The 17,959-nt window shown below is 39.1% G+C and overlaps 1 protein-coding gene across 10 annotated transcripts in view; it reads left to right on the forward strand.

Moving 5' to 3' along the window:
* Positions 1-17,959, forward strand: part of CNKSR2 (connector enhancer of kinase suppressor of Ras 2) — a 220,445-nt gene that overhangs the window by 188,629 nt on the left and 13,857 nt on the right. Inside the window, exon 21 of one of the 10 annotated variants that reach the window (XM_084507143.1) lies at positions 15,315-17,420. The exons of the other annotated variants lie outside the window; for them this stretch is intronic. Within the exon in view, the coding sequence (XP_084363269.1) occupies positions 15,315-15,319 (5 nt within the window). The 3' untranslated portion in view covers positions 15,320-17,420. Of the gene's footprint in view, positions 1-15,314; positions 17,421-17,959 lie in introns of those variants that run through there. 10 annotated transcript variants of the gene reach the window in all.

Raw genomic sequence — 17,959 nt, forward strand, 5'->3', positions numbered from 1 at the left:
GAAGTTAAAGGAAGATTATCTTGGAAGCCTATGAAATAAATGTTGCGGGGCAATTTTTCATGAATTTTGCTAGGGCCTCAGCCTAGTATTTGGCTGACTTTCCTTTCCTTTTAGACTCCAGCTGCTGCTCCAGAGTGTCCCAGATCTCATGAAGGTCTACCTGCCAGCCTTATGCAACTTCCTTGAATGTTCTTGGTCTACTAAAATGGCATTAGAACCTTGTGTTTTGGCTTCTTAATTTCTACTTACTTTTTTCCTTAACTTTTTCACTGAAAGAAAGCACAATATGTAGGCTAAAATCTCGGCCCCTTTATAGGTTCTGGTGAAACTATAAGTGTGCTGTGCAAGTCTTATTTGCAAGCTTGTGTATTTATATGTGGAAGTGACTTCAAGAGGTTATCCAGTGTAGTTCTGTCTTCTAAATCTGGAGCTGTGACGTCTACTGAATCTGTCCTTAGATACCCTCAGTGGTGGGCATTCATCAGTCCCTCCAGACAGTACTTTTCCTCTTTGTTGTATTGAAAAGGAATTTACTTTTTCTTCTAATGGATATTGAATTGTTCCCTCTGCATTTTAAGCCTAGTATTTCCTGTCCATTGCAGCATGGAGAAAAAAAAAAAAAAAAAAAAAAAAACAACCCGCTCCATTACAGCAGTTCTTTTTTAAGCTGAAAGTTTGTTATGAAGGTTGTTCTAGTTTTTCATATACCTACTGTTTTCTAGACTTCTGACTGTTCTTGCTGAGCTTCCCTTGGTTTTCCAGCTAGTCCTTGCCTCACCCAAGGCAGCAACATCCAAATCTGGGTGTAGCACACCTGGCTGACACCAGGAAGATTGCTTCACCTGTGTTTTATACAGTCCTAATTTGCAGCCATACAGTACTTAACATTTCACTTGGTGCTGTATAGTATGTTAGATAAGCTTTCCTGCTTAACTGTTATTTTTCTTGCCTTAACGAAGTTGATTAGTCCTGTGCTTCCCACAAATCCACGTTAAGCAGCTCAAGTTGATAAAAACCTCAGGTGATTTAAAATATATAACTAATTGGGCTAAAACCGACAAACAAACATGACCGCTTGTAAACTAACAGCATGATTAGACAAAAAAAAATGCCTTGCAGACTAGCCTGATGTTTGCCAAGTTCTGTCTCTGTTAGCATAGCATTTACCATATTGTTATATGAAACTTGGCAAGGGGATTTCATCCCTCCAAATCATTCCCACTTCTATGGTACCAGCAAGCCTCTGGTACCTCCTCTGCCTGGGCTTCACTTTTGCTACCAGATGACACCTTGGTTACCTGAGGTGACTAATGCTGCTTGCTTCTGGGAGATGAACTTCTGGAAGGAAAAGATTGTGCCCTTGTCTTATACCCATTCTGCATCTAAACAGCAAAGAAAGATGTTGTCTGGAGATAAGCGGGAAGTGGAGGCTCATCCTTCTGTCAGCTGGAAATTTCATTGGTCCTCAAGCGCTTATTAAAGCTCAAAGCTTACACTAATCACATAGGTTTCATTTGTAAGCTTTCCCATTGTTTTTCAATATCAAGCATTGCTAGTTCTTATGAAACAAATATCACAAGAATACAGGTTTTGTTTGTTTGTTTTTAAAAATGATAAGCCCCATAATCAGGCAATTTTGCAAGGATCTTAGTTCTCATTAAATAAAACACAAGTTTCTAGTTTTGTTTTGAAAATTGTTCAAAAGCTGGAATATAAACAGTTTGTCTCCTTTTCTGGCCCCAGTTTGTGAGTTCTGGATCTAGTTGATAACTGAGCACTCCCAAATCATTCTACCAAGTGCAATGTAGTATGATGTCATGGGCAAAGTGTGAAACAAGTTCTCTGCAGGATTTTACTGTATTTACATGAAGAAAATTACTACATTTTAAGTTGGATGGTCACTTTATGGCTTCACATTTTGAGCATTTCTAGCCCAAAATAATAAAAGCTAATTATTTCTTCTCTCCTGGGTTACAGAAGCATGAAGTTTGCCCTTTCAGAATATAAAATATCATGACTGATTTGTTTGGAAGTATTTGATTTATCATCATTAGAAAATGAGGAGAGAGACTGCCAAAAAAAAAAAAAAAATTGATTTGAAAACAATTTTCAGGCATGATTTAATCATACAAAGATTTATAGTAATACAAGAGGAGGTGAGATTAAACAAACCTCACCTGGGAGATTTTTCCTGTCTGTAAACTCAGGGGTAGGCAGATATCAGTGGTACTGCAAGACCTGTCCACAGGGTATGATTTTTCTGCTCCTTACCTATCTAAACATTTCATGTCCATGTCTGAGCTGGTCTGCTTGGGTTCCCATCGTGGGGAGAAACTCTACTTGCACAGATGGGTGTGACCTCGGGCTGCATGAGGAGAAATTTCCTATAATGGGAAGTGGGGCGTGCAAGGCTGAGGGGAAACACTTTCTGCTGCTCCAAGATTATAAAAGAGGTGAGTGTTTGGGTGGGTAGGAAGTTTGCCTTGATGGTTTTTCCCAACAAGGCTAGTGAGAGTGCCCATGCCCAGTGATAGGATAAGGGGGAATGGCCTAAAGTTGTGCCAGGGGAGGTTTAGGTTTGTGTTAGGTCAGAGGTTGGAGTAGGTGATCTTGGAGGTCTCTTCCAACCTAGATGATTCTGTGATTCTGTGAGTACATAATAGAAATTACTGGGGATAATCACAAATTTATTTGTGTTAAATGAAAATGAGATTTTGGGTGCAGTTGGCTGGCTCAAGGGGGCTCAGTGATATGCTTGCATGCAGCAGCGACAGACGTGGCTTGGCCATGTGAGGGGCTGGTTTCAGCTATCACAGCATTTCCTATAAATGCAAAGTAGTTGTTATAGAGCACTGAAGAACTAGTGACTACAAGACCTAGAGAATTAGGGAGTATTTTCCTGGGGTAAAAATAGCAAAATCTGTTTTAGAATTCACATAAAAGTATTTTAATAGCCTCTACATTTGGCATGAAAGTGTTATTTTTACAATTGTACAATGTGAATGCTTGAAGTCCAATATGAAAATCATAATCTATAAAAAGCTTGAAGATACTTATTCAGAGAATTCTTCTGCTTCTTTACTCCCTACTAGAATATACCTTACTATTTGTTTTCAACTTTTAATTAAGAAAATAAATTTTATTTTCAAGAGATTTTCTTTTTTTTCTTCTTTTTTTTTCTTCACCTATGTGTATGCACAGACTTTTATAGTAGAAAAGCTATATTTTTAACTGTAATGTGATGGTTTTAGGGACTCTGCAGTCCAATTTACAAGTTCTGCTCACAGATGTGGCCACTTTATAGTGGCCATCATGAATTTCATATTATACATAGGCTCTCCTTGCATCTTGACAAAGTCAAGAAATTTGATTCTATGAGCAACAAGCCAATTTTCTAAGCTTGTACATGTTGTAGCTAAACAACATGTACAAGCTGTAGGGTTTGTATTGAGAATACAAAATTCACTCAAAAGAAAAGGCAGGCTCTTAAGTCGCTTTTGGAAATAGCACTTGGGCTCTTGATCGATTTTACTATTCCTGACCTTTAGGGGAGGCTGAATGTGGGAGGCCGAGGCCACAGTCAGAAGGCCACAAGCAGCCAGCACCATCTCTTGGAGCCAGGGGACACCTGCAGTCTTTGGACTTCTCCTCAGAGGAGATCAGGAGCAGGGCAGGGAGATTTCATATTCCACCCGGGTTTGGCACTTCTGCCACGGCTGCCAGGAGGCTGTGCATGTTGCTGAGCATCACTGCTCCCCAGGACACTGGGGAATAGGAGGTTACTGAGTGTAACCAAATAAACAAAGAAAGGAAAGCAGACCCCACCAAGACAGTGGAGCCTTAACTTACCTGGATACTAGGATAGGAAACAGCTACTTTCCATGGGTCGTGATCTGTAGTGCTTGTTGGGAACAGACAAGAAGCGTCAGGGTAGCTGGAAAAGAGAAGGTGAAATGCTGTGGGGTGAGACAGAGGCAGGATGCTGAAGACTAGAAATACATCTGTAACAGTGAGGATAAGCTGTAGAACAAGTTTCCTTGAGTTATGATTGGTTTTACAAATGAAAATCCCATCAGACTTAACACTGTGCCATGACTGAGAATGGTGGTGTTTTAAATCTTTCTCTCTGTTAGAAAACCTGTTTTAAGAACATTTTGTCTACAGAATGGCATCTTACAAGAAAACCTAGTGTAAATGCATTCACACTGTGTTTGCGTTTGTTTCACAGAATAGTAGAGCTTAGCATGCTGTGCAGGTGAGTCAAGTGGATATATTTTGTGTTGGGGCCACATTCAGGTGGGCTGCACTAGCACGCCAAACCATTTCCTCACCCCAACTTATCCTCCAAGGAGGAGAATCCAGCATAACCTCATGATTATGTCATAAACCCTGCAATATTTCTGCCCATAATTAGCTGAAGTGACAGTTACTTTTGCTGAATTAAACCTTCTCACAGTACTCCCTTAACTCATGTCTTCCATAACCATCACCAGAAGCCTTTGGTGAGACTTTTTCTTCAGATAACTTACTCATTTGTACCATACTGAAATGGAGTACGTATTTTAAAAGACTAAGTCATAAGCCTGTTTCTTATTTTGTTCTTCTATTTTTTGTATTCAGCTTGTGGTTGCTTATCTTTTGCAGTTGCCATAGCTAGCTCCATTATAAATGACCAGAAGCATATAGGCAGATCTTCATCTCTGTTTCCTGGGACTTATTAACGTCTCTTCCTTTCAGGGCAAATATAATTTTAGTAATAATTCCACACTGGGCAGGGGAGGTTGGTGTCTGCACTTAGGCCTTTAACTACGGCATTCCAATTCTGAAACTCCCACATGCTTATGCACACACCTGCTGATCCCATAGGCCTTGTCATTGCAAGGGGTTAAACGACCTTTGGATTAAGCTGACCATGTGCGTGCTGTATTTTATAGTACATAGACAAGTGTTCTGAGCCCCATTATGTAAACTGTAGTCACCAACTTTTTTTTCATCACCAGTAGTTGTGCTGATATATATAGTGCCTCACACCATATTGTAACCAGAAAAAAAAAATCAATTCTTGCCTTGTATACTTTCTCATGAGAAACTTGAATTGAGAAAGTTCTTGTTTTTCCACACAGTTGTTATATAAATTTATCACATAGTACACACTGAACTTTGTTACCTGTGTAACCACAGTAAAATCTTTAATATATCAGATAAAAGCAAGGACACTATAAAAGGTAGCATGATCTCTATGTATTTCTGAATGATTTTCCTTGGGTCTCTTTTCCAGAAGCAGTCTTGTTTTCTGTGCTTCTTTTATGTTAGTTATGAAAGATGTGATATAAATCAAAGATCAGTTCATAGCCTAATTCTATGTGGTTGCACCAGGATAATTCCTCTAGAACCTCTCCACCTATATTTCTGGAATATTTTTTTTTTATGAAGATGAACATAAATTCAAGTCACTGCAAATAACATAGGCATCAGTGAGAAGTCTATTTGGTAAAGCCTATTTGGAATACCGATGTGTAATGGTAGCAATTCCTGATGTTATACAATAAAATTAGTGAGCTTTTTGCCATCAAATATGCAGCTTCTTTAAGAGAGTATTCCTTGCAGAATTAAAGATTCACTAAGCTTGTGTTTTTAACTATTTTGTCTTTTTGTCTTGAAGCCTAACATTTCGATTCTGCCCAGCAGATGTGGGCCTAGTAAATATTTCCAAAAATGTTGAATTGTGTAGTTCTGTATCAGAACTCAGGCTCTTAGCTATTTGCAACTAAAAAAAAAAAAACAACAAAAAAAACTGCAAGTGCAAGTGATTGCATCTGGAGAGCATCTGGAGAGCATTGAGCCTGAAGTTTCAGTTAACAGCCTGCCTTCAATAGTGCCTAAAAACACATTTATAGGGAAGAGTTAAAGATCTCTTTGTGGAAGAGAAGATTCTTCTAAAAAGTAATCTTATTGCTTTTGAATTTGGGTGTACTTTTAGGCATATCATGTGGGAACAAGGAGTTGCATGCTTTACAGGCTGGAAAGACAAGCATGTCCTTTGGTTAGTTTTGAACCTATCACCCAAACTTTCAGATATTCCTTGCAATGGAAGAGGCAACAATCAACCTTTTTCTCTGCTTACTTGGTGCGTATAAAACTTGTAATTGTACAGACAGCTTATTATCTCCCTTGCTCATAGGGGTGACCAAGTCTTGAATGGCTCTAGACTGTGCAATCACATTTTGCAGGAAAAGCCTTTCACAACGCCAATAATCCTAGCTGTCCATATTTGTACCTACTTACAGCTTTTTTATGCAAGAAGGCATATACTCTTCAGTGTGTGACACATCAGAGGTTTATCCTATAGCTTTTTAATGTTTTCTGCCTAATCTTTCTGTATTTACTCAGAAGTAAAAGCCAGTCCTCCCACGTTCTCTGGTTTTGAGGATGCTGATTTGATATTATTAACAAATATTCCGCAGTTATGGCTTTGCAATCCAGAAGGAAAACTAATGGAACCGTTAAGGTGGTTCTGCCTTACAGAGAAAAAAATAAAGGCATCATTTTGATGTAGGCGATACATAAAAAGATAAATGTAATGCTTGTTCACATAAAAGACTGTGAAGGAGAAGGAAGCTAAAGAGACAATATAATTACTAAAAGAAATGAATAGTGGGCATAGGTAATTGAGTGGCTTGAGAAATTACTCAGTGAGGAGGGAGGTTGCTACAGTGGGATAGGAACAGAATTTAGTTAGATGTTATTCCGTGTTTTCCAGGCTGTAGAGGTGCTAATATTTTCTTGGTTAGTGGCAATGTTTTGATTGAGCAATCTGAAGTGGAAGTGAGTAGCCAGTTGCTGAGAATATTTCCCCTGTAGAACAGCCCAGGCTCGTGCAAGAGCTTACCTAAGGCACAGAGGACAGCACAAGTGACTGGTCAGAGAAGACACTTGGACAGAAGAAGCCCCTCAGAACCAGCCTCTTCGGGCTGACCACCCTCTTGGGCCAGGCAGGCTTAACTGACAGTTTCCAAGGCTATCTGTTTTTGTAGGTGAACCCCCAACAGCGTTAAGGGGTGCTTGATCATTTCTCCCTTGGACAAAGCAGGACCCCCCCTGCACCTTTTTTGCAGAGCAGCAGTATTGCTTGCTCACCTAGGGATTGCAGGGGAGTGGGCTCCTGTGTGCTCAATGCCATCACCTGGTTTGATGTGTCTTTTTTTTTTTTTTTTTGGTATGAATTACCTTTGAAATGCGTCTCCACTTCTCAGCAAATTGCTATGGCAACTCTGGGGGTAGGTTGCAGCAACAAAGCTGCAGGATTCAGCCACCACGCTCCCTCCCGCCCAGGGCTGGCCTTCCACCTGCTCCTCTTCCTCACCAAGTTGATGGGCTCAGGTCAACCAGTTGCCATCTTGTGCCACAGTGCCCCTTTTATCTGCAGCTGGACTGTGCTCTGGGGAAGGGCTCCTCTCCTTTTCATCAGTCTTCATACATTAAGATTTGAGGAAAGAAAAAGGGATTTTTCTGGTCTTCTGCTCTAAAACCCCAGATGGAATAACAAGAGTAACAAGCATAGTCATTCAGTTGTGAAAACAGCCCTCTCATTTCCAATTAAAAGCCATGAAGATCCTGTTTTCACACCCTTGCAAAAGAAGAACACTTTTGGCATCTCTGAAGGTTTTGTAAAGTGCTGGGTGAAGGCGATTGAGCAGGAAAAGCACAATTGGTACTTGGGAGCCCACGTGGCCATGCTGGCGGGCCCTTTGCACTGCTCCATCACCCCCAGAAGGGTGATGTCTCCTCTTACAGCCCCACAGGTCAGGGAACCAAGACAGCAGCAGGATTCTGCCCTCCCATGCCAAGCACACCTCATCCTCTCCTCAAGAGAGTCTTTGGTGGGTGTCTGGATTTCATGGGGCAGCCGGGTAGCAGGGCTGAGATCTCCCCCATCACGGGGCATCGCACAGCCATGAAACCCTGGCCTATAATCCCTAAGCAGCATTTGGGCTTCCCAAACAGCCTGACAAGTACGTTTTACCTTCCCCCAGTCACCACCACCTTAGCATGAAGAGAGACTCCTTGTGTTTTTTTTGAATGGGTGTTTAACAAGGAGCTTGAATGCAAAGGTGATATGACAAAAGGCTCCTTTGATTAGTTTGCTGCTTTCTGCTTCCTAAATTGTGCATAGAATTACTTTCTTAGCAAGCTTGGAGAAATGCTATCCAATTAAAGAGATAATATTCACTCTGGCATGTTCAGGGATTTGAAATAATTTTAAAATTTGTTATTTGTTGCTATCTTTAAAGTTGAAATACACTGGGGAACTTCTGACATTTTCAACATTTGACTCCTGTAAGAGGAGCCTTTAGCCTAATGAAATCCCTGTTCAACTCTGATTTTCTCTAATTACACTGGTGAGTGCATTTTTGGAATATAATAGTCTTAGGATATACTTTTAGAAAAATTTTGGAGCACCTTTGAAAACAGCTCTTGCATGTTAAAAATATACAAGCAATTATACACAAAAAACAGCAATGTTTGGCTTTCTAGAAGGATACCTTACATAAAAACCTTCTGTATAAGCTTTTTATGTAGAGATAATTTTATTTAAAAAAGAATTAAAAAAAAAATCACCAGATGAAGATATATTCTTTCAGTATCTACCAGACGTGAAATGTTTTATCATTAATCCTTCATTTTATATTCCCAAGGAGGTACTGAATTCACTGTAGCAAAACAAGCAGCTAACTGCTGCATTTGTCTGATGGGCTTTCGGGACACCTGAGAAAGCAGCTGAATCATTGTTTTAAAACATGAGAGGAGATTTCTACATTGTTGTTGCAGAAACCAAGCAAATTAGAAACAAGCTTTCTAAAAGCAGTTTCTTAATATGCCAATTTTGTGCCTTGTATTTTCAGTTTGATGATCAGAGGGAAGGGTTTCAGGTCTGATAACATTTGTATTACTGAATATGGTCCTCCTCGAGCCTGAAAGAGACCTGTCTGAATCAAAACCAGAGTTGGAGCAGAACCATATGACTTGCCTGGGAACAATCAGGCAATCTGGGTTAACTGATCCCACACAGGCTAATTAATGTGTGAGGAGAGAGAACAGGTTGCCTTTGTTACATGGAGCATAACCAGGTAGGAGTGGGGAGTTATCAAAATTTGAGTTGATGGCAGTGCCAGATGAGTAATCACATACTCCTTCTTTTGTGTGTGCTCATCTCCAGGGAGTTCCAAATTTGATTAAAATATCTCAATGTGAGCTGAATGATAATAATCTGCCCTCACAACTTTCCCTACCTGGCCAGGTCTTCACAATATCCATGCTGAGCATTGCAGCAAAAGCCACTCAAGAGCCTCAGCAGAACACATGCACAAGAAGGGAGATGCCACTTTTTGCTCAGTCAAAATAGCATCAGTTATTTTCTCTCTAGGGGTATTTTCTCTCTGGGATATGAAAGTGCTCTTAGTGCTCTTTATCTAAAGTGGTCTCTACTATTCAAGGTTAAAAATTTAAATTTTTGATGTGTTGTAATTCTATACATTTCTGTTTCCTGTGAAAGCCCCAAGTGAGTAAATGCATAAAAATTCCAAGAAATATGCTGCTTATAAAGGTGATGTAGAGAATAGTCTGTTGCAATAATAAAACCAGTTCTCTTTGAATATTTCATACTGAAAAAATTGGGTGATACAAATGCAAAAAGGTAGTGCATTACTTATGCTTTTCTTTTTCTTTTTCTTTTTTTTTTTTTCTTTTTTCCAAGATTGAAGTTCAAAGCATTAGTCAGGAGGCACAACTCTCATTTTTCTACTGTATAGTAATTGTTTCACTAGGAAACAAACTGGAACTACAGTTCCTGCTTCGTGATCAGGAAATAAAGACGTCTTTTCATGCTGTTCTCAGTATAAACCATGCAGGAGATTTGGTAGATTAAATTCAGCTTTATATGCCTTTGCAGCCATTGCCTAACTTTAACTTATGACGGTACTAAGAACTGGGTTGAAAGGAACCTCACCTTTAAATGTATACCTAACGTTGCATGTATTTTGAATATAACATTGACTTCTCTTAGATGGGGCATATCCTGTAGAAATATGTGACCTAGTTCCAGTGTAATCCAGCAATTGTAGTGCCAATATACAGAAATTTGAATAACATTCACAGAATTCATGAATCGTGCATTGGGACATTAAATCTTAATTATATCTTGTGCCTTCTGAACTTATATAAAATTGTATAAATAACTATATGCTGTAAGAACTTTAGCCTGTTTCTTTTTTTTTTTTTTTTTTTTTTTTTGCCTGACCAGGGTTTTCCAAGCACATGCTTTTTTCTCCATTCTAAAAGAATGATGCACTTTTTTTTTATATACCAATAACAATGGATGTTTTTCAGATTTTCTATAGTCTCACTGTTTTTGTCCTAAATTAGGCAATGTCCTCAGTCTGGGAGCAACAATTTGTACTGGTTTACAATGGTAATGACACAAAGTGCTTTACTAAAGTAACTGCTGACTTCTGACAGAGCCACAACTCAGACTGCTCAGCCTTGGAGCTGTGGACTGTCGCACCAGTAACAACTCTACATGAGGTGAACTAGATACAAGTCAGCGTATGTGTGCACAGGTTATGACAGGATCATGTATAGAATAATGCTATTCTGCGTATTAATGCATATGTTAGTGGTGTTGTGCTGTAATGTATGAGACAACCTTAACTACAATTTTTCATTTCTCCAAGTGCTTTTTAGTTTAAATCTAAGTAGATTTTTTTCTTACTTTTTTTTTTTTTAATTTAATTAATTAAGGTATAGGTTTATTTAGCTATAACTGTAGTGTCTGAAGTCCACATAGGGAGAGCAAGGGCGCATCTGCACCTTTAGAAATATCATGTTAAAAGGGAGAACCCCTGCTGTAGATGACAACCCTGTCATTTCTGTGCTGCCTTCTGCTCACACAGCTGAGTGCAGCCCTCAGGCAGGAACCGCTACAGGGGACTGTTTGTGTTCTGGCATCCCACCCATCTTCCTCACTCCCCGAGTCCTGCTTTCTTGTTGTGCTGCTTTCTTGTACAGTATTTGTGCTCCTGGTGTTCTTTTGCTCTCGCTTTTAGCTCAGCAGGGGTGCATGGGACACTAAAGAACATACAGTAGTGTTGGAAAAAATGGAACTTGCCATTTGGAGACAGCATATTCCTGTATGTCATTTTGCTCTCATCACTGTAGTAACTCAAGTCTCCAGCTGAGTACTGAGTGTCTACTGTCACAGCTTCCCCATCTAACCAGCTTCTCCATCTAACCAGCTTCTCACAGGTGACCTGCAGATATGTTACTCGGGAGCATAGTGTCAGGATGCTGCACTGGATGTGTCATCCAAATCCTCTGCATGGCACCTGTCCGTGACCCAAACAGTCCCAAAGGCTGTAGTCACCTTCCACTGTTGAGCAATGAGCAGTTTATGAACCTGCCAGCATTCCTCCAGGGGAGTCTGTGCCAAGCAGCATTTAGCCACGTTCCTAAACCATACCCCACCACTAGCTGCCACTGGATTTACTACAGAAGCAACTAAACATGTTTCATTATTGGTCTAGACAATAGTAAGGAGCTTCTCGACAATGTTCATCTGCATCTCTTATGCATGTATACACAGATGTAGAAGTATGTACATAAAATAAGGTAAAAATGAAGGAAAGCAAAGAGATTCAAAATGCAGTTACAATTTTACTGATTGGCACTATAGAAGGAAGGTATGAAATTTCCTTTTCTAAAGCTTCAGTAAGCCTGCTATGATACAACCTGGAAAGCAAATTTACCATGAAGTTGCCATGTAGTAAGTAGGCACCTTGTACTGAGCTTAGACAAAACATATAATTTAAACATTCATAAGAAAGTTCATACTCTCAAGTGGCAGCAGTAAAATGCTATGCACTTTCTTAAAAGAAAAAATAAAAATAAAAAAAAAAAAGTGAAAACCCTAACTTTAATTAACCGTCATTAGTAATTACTGGTGTGTGCCTTTGTTACTTATAAATAGGTCTCAAAAAGAGGAAAAAGTTGCTTCACCTTCCACACCTCCCCTCCCCCTTTTTTCATTGCTTTTTAAGACCGTAATGGTTGTGACTCAGATATTTCTCTCAGGTGAGAACTTTCTCCTCTCCCTTGCTTATATTTTTGTTGGGTTTTGAGACATGTTGGCATGGCTGGAAGGGCCTGCGGAACATCCCTTTGCACTTGCTTGGGTCGGTCACAGCCGTGATGCAATTTCACACAACTTTTGATGGGCAAAGGACCTCCCATTGCTACAGGTTTGCTCAGACATACAAGTCCTCACATCTTGCACGACCGTATTTGCTGAAGAAATATGTAGCAATTATAGCAAGCAGTTTTGTTTCTGTAACCTCTCTGGGGAAGTCATTTGCTGTAAAGCTATTCTCATAAGACAAACGTAACTTGGTTGATAAATGCAGTAAATTCACTTCATTTTTTTCATAGGGTTGCATTCAGTTTTGTATGTGAATGAGACTTTGTTTATTTTTCAAAATGTTTGTGAGTCTCATGAGTTTCATAAATTGTAGTGTCAATATGTATCCATTTAAAAAAAACACATTGCTTGTTCTTTGTTATTTGTATTTGTTCTCCTTTAAAACAAACATAAAAGCCCTATTCTGGAAAAGGAAATGTGCTGGAGATATTTCCACATAAATCATTTTGCTAATGCTAGTGATACCAAAAAAAAAAAAAAAAAAAAAAGTGCATTTTAGAATGATAAGAAAATATAATCTAACTACCAAAAGCAGAATTTCTAAACTCTTAGTGTGCATCGACCCTAAATACTGAACAGTTGGTAATTATCAGTAAGTGTTATAGTAAAATAATAAAATCTATTTAGAAAGCCCCCCAAAGTGTGCCAGTTAATTATATTCACCCTCAGATAAATAGGACTGTGTATAGTAGTACTTATCTTAAGAGGTCCTAATGAAAGGTGGTTAATGTACATTGTGACTAATCCAAACTGGGACACAGCAGAATTACTGGTGTTTGGTGATAGTGCCACAAAGGCCTTAGCAATATTACTGAATAGCCTTTTCAGAAGTATGTCTTATCAGGAGGTCTTTTTTCAGAATCGTCTAATAAAAAATTTAGTTGCATTTTAGGTACATGAAAAACATCCTGTCCTACAGCCCGCAAAGGTAGCACAGTTCTTCCCCACATTCTCCCCACCAGACATGGGGTGCATTACCCAGCTGGCCTCAGCAGGATGTGTGGAAGAGTAGGGTTTAGGTATCTGATAGGTAAAACCCTTGCCCTAATGAAAATACCCCTCCTTTATTTCATAGCCACCTTCTTTCATGACAAGGAGTTTCTTTCATCCATGCCTAACCTCCTGTGTGAAACCAAACCTCCTAAATTATTAGCAATAAAATTATAGGAACAGCATCTGTGAGACAGCTGGGTCTCCTGAAGCTGCAGAATGCACCTACAAGGCAGCAGGAGCCTCTTTCACTTAGTACCTTTTTCCAAGCAAATCCAAGAACATTATTTTTAATGCTGTGGCTATTAGTAGTATAATACAGGCTGAAATGTGAAAAGCGTTCAGCCCACTGAGTCTCCTTTCCCTCTAACCCAATGAGTCCTGCAATATGCTAGTTTGGGCTTTTGTTTTTTGAGGGTTTGGGTTCTGTTTGGTTTTATTTTATTTTCTTCTGGTTTTATTTGCTTAGGTTTTGGGGTTTTGTTTTCCTTTGTTTTCTTTCATTTTGGCTGTAGAATCAAATGTTCCTTATTTTAAGCCAGAAGTTACATAAAAGCTTCTCTTGACTGCTATTCTTAGGACATAGTTACATAAACTGTTTTTCTCTCCCTTTTTTCCTCTTCTCCCTTTTGACACGCAGAATTCCTGGGAAAACTCGGAAGTTAAGGAGAGACCGAACTCTCTTTAAGCTTCAAAGTATTGCTCACACTGTAACTCTTTGGAAACTCATTTTGCAATTGCTGCCATGAGTGGACCAAATGGCACCACTGTTTCTATCTGGAATTCTCTCCCCCTTGAGCCTTCTGTCACTGAGACATTGCTTTTTTTGCTATCCCAGACCTTTCCTGGTATCCTCAAGAGTAAAAATGGCAATGCTTGGTATTTGCCTTCCTTTTTCATCCTGCCTTTAAAAAACAAAACAAAATACACAAATAAAACCAACAAACCTCTTCAAATAGGCATAAACAAGTCTAACCAATCAAATAGGATGTAATATTTACATCTTTATGCTTTACCTAGATGAACTTTTTTCTAAAGTGAGGATTACTTTATTATTATTATGATGATTATTAAACAAATCATCCCACAGCTTTTTCTATCTGGGATCTAAAAACACAGTGGATTTGGAAAATCATGGAAAATTTCATATTATATTACAAATAATAGTAGACAGCAAGATAAGGTATGTAGTGAAACCATCTGGGCTTTTGTAACTGCCCTTTGTGCAAAGACTGCACAAATAGGCAGAAACTCTTCAGCAAACAACTTAGTTACACGCTGCTTATTCCACCTCTCTCTTTCTCTTTTCTTTGCTACCACAGGTCAGCAAAAATTGGTGGGTTCTCAAGTCCTAGTTTTCGGGTGCTTGTAGTGTCGGGATAGTTTCAAAATCATATGTAGCTCTGTATCTTACCCTTCACCCAAAATGTCACAGTACTGGATTGACAGTTAGAATAACAAAAGGAGCCTGGTTGCATTGTGCCACCTCTTATTCTATTTCATACATAGGCTGTTGCCAGGGTATTTTTCTTTGCTTATAGCATGTTTGATGGATTTGGGGCACACTCTTTGCTTCCTTTCTCCTCATTCATGTGACCCTTTTCCAGAGTTTCCAAATGAGCTCATGTCTTCTAAGCATGGAGGAAACCAACCCACACTGGTTAGGATGCGTATTGTTCTCGTTTTATTGTGTTGTTTCTTTTTTTAGTCTTTGTTCTTTTCTGTTTGTTTGGTTTGTGTTTTGTTTGTTTGCTTTTTCCTTTTTTTTTTTTTTTTTTTTTTCCAAAGCATATCCACAAAGAGAATATAAAGCTTTCTGCCCTGAATACCTCTTTTGCATCAGGGATGGATATTTCTGATAGAGCAAGATGTCACACCGAAACAGTGCCATGTCTCTGTCCTCGTGAGCATACCTGCATGCAGATTAGAAAAGCTTGGTAGTGCTGCAACTGTATGCCAGATTTGCTATTTGCTCTTGTTTGCATGATAGTATTTCTAATATACTAATATGATATGGAAATAATGGCACATCACCGTTCTCTCAACATATTGTATCACTGCTTTATCGTATTAGGCTAATACACTGCGAGAGTTGATAGCACCTCTCCATGTCATATCGGATCCACTTCTCTTGGCACTGAACCGATTGGACTCAAAGGTTGATAAACTTATCATTAGTGAATTGGCACGACGGAGACTCAACTTCAGCCTCTTGCAAGCAACCTAATGGCCTCTGTTCAGAAAGTCAATTCTTCTTGAATAACTTTGGTGTTTATAAAAGAGAACAGACCTGTTAAAGCGTAGACAACCACATGCCTGGATATGAGGCCTCCAGGAAGGCGTCAAAGGGCATGGCCAGTCTTTTGAAGAATGCACCCTTTCCACAATGGGACTAGGCACAAGGTCAGATCCAGTCTACACGGAGCACATTTGCAGAAAATACTGCCCCGCATGGGAGAACGGAAGGGGAAGAGGGTCTTGGCAGGGGAAGGGCTTTGATGTCACTCAGTTTTGTTCTGCAGACCTCGAGGAATTAAAGAGGGATTCAGCCGTGGTAACGCTAAAATCATGTTGCTTTTGCTGAACTGCAGTGAATCCATTCAGGCCAACCAGACAGATTGTGCCATTTAAACGTCCTTCACTAATGTGAAGGACTTTACCTTCCTGTATCATGCTAAACTAAGTGTATTCTGTCAAGTGAAGGTGTGCACAAACCTTTCAGAGACTTTTATTTCTCTAATGATTTGTAATGCATTACCAGAGGGTACACTGACACTGGTTTGGATGATGATGGAGAAGATACCTCACGCTGAGATTTATTAGACTCTGCAGATAAACTCTTCAGTTCCTCTTTATCTTCTAGGACTTAACCATGTGAGTGATGCTGCCTGGCGAAGCAGGCACAAAGTATTCTCTGTATAACACCCAGACTCCAGAGGGCTCTTTTGGGGCCAGTATTTGTCTGGATGTCACTCAAAGTAGATTCAGATATTGTATTTATCATTATGTTCTGGGTCCCCTATGGGTTGATGTTTGCCTCTATCTCTGTGGTTAGAATGTGGATTTTCCTTAATATATTTGGCTAAGGGTGTATTGTAATAATGTTAATGCTAATTACTTGATATTTCATACTATCTTATGGGGAGATACTTTTAAAAATGTATTTTGAAATGTTTTCTTTCTGTTTGCTCAATGTATGGTATTGCATTATGTTAATACCAATAAAATTATATATATATATAGTTATATATATTTCCCTTTTATAAAGAAGTAAATTATGCTTTTTTGCCTCACAAACAAGAAATGTGCAGTGAATAAAATTACATCATTCTGCCTTACAGCAGGTGACAAAGCTTATAATAGTTTTAATATTCTTTTTTTGAAAAATAAAAAGTATAGTATAACAAACTAGTTGGAAATTCATCAAAATGCATGTTGTGTTTCTGCTTAATGGGACTGTCACGAATCAGCCTAAGTATTTAACAATGTTGTTTTGGCATCTTTAATTTTTTCCAATCAAAAACATACACTGTATTGCTATTATTGATTACAAAATTGTACTTTCATAAATTTTTGCCTGTTGGCCAAATAGACAAACCCACTGAGTTTTTATGACTCTCTTGTCTGTAGGAATTGATTTTTAAATTTAATTCAGTGCTCTTTCCAATGCTTGGCAAAGGCAGAATTTATTTTTTATATAAGGTTGCCTTTGAAGTACCTGCCTCTGCCAGGGCTGATAAATCACTGCTAAGTACATAAAGGTTCTGCAACCTGAAGGATGTGTCATTAAAACCACGCTGGAATGGCCTGAAACCTGAGCCAGTCCTTTCCGTTCTGTCATTAAACTCCATAATTAGTTAGAGATGAAATGTTTTGGAAATGAATTAGAGAAGCAGAAGCAAAGATGTGAATCTTAAATGTCCTTTGGCTGCCATTCTGGGTTACGCTGATGGCTTATTTGCCGCCTGTAGCCAAAGGCCAGCATATATCTGCGCTATCATGAATTAGATCGTCTTCAGCTTCCTCTCTTTTCCCCACCCTTTCTAACATATTGTATTGAGTATCATTGTTTTGCAGAGGCATTCAGAAGGACTGTAATTAGCAGTCCCTGGCATTTAATTGCATACACATTTGTTAAATAATTTTCTGTATGCCTTAAAATAAAGTATAGAAAATGGCAGTAATGTTTCTTTAATGAAGGCATTTGATTTATTCATGAAGTCAGGATTTTTGAAGGTGTTATTTTGGGCTTAATAAAGGAAATAAGCCAGAAAATTTTCAGCTTTGCCATTGTCTGTAAGGGCTGATGTTCACTTCCTTCCTTCTTTCGTTTCTTTTGTGTGCAAACACATTCTTCCGAATGGATGGGGAACAGACCTTTCTTCTGTGATGACTGTCCTGCCAGTTTTGAGAGAAAGCTTGATGCTAAGGTGCATGTATGTGCACAAGCTTATTGGCCGTTATGACACCTGATGACATGAGCAATGACTAGAAAAGTGACGTGGCATTAAATTTCTCTTGCTATGGTAATAGCATTTGTTCTCAAAGGTACGGGCGGGGACTGAACTCTGTTCACTGCTTACAGACCATGGTGTTGTGATGGGCATTCAGCAGCTGACAGGGGGTGCTGAATATCTGGCAGTGGCGTGCCCTAAATAAATGATGTGTAAATCAGGGTGCAGATTAATTAGTCTGGGATCTAATCAGTGCAGCTATCAT

The sequence above is a fragment of the Aythya ferina genome, assembly GCF_964211825.1.
Source record: "Aythya ferina genome assembly, chromosome: 1".
Lineage (NCBI taxonomy): Eukaryota > Metazoa > Chordata > Aves > Anseriformes > Anatidae > Aythya > Aythya ferina.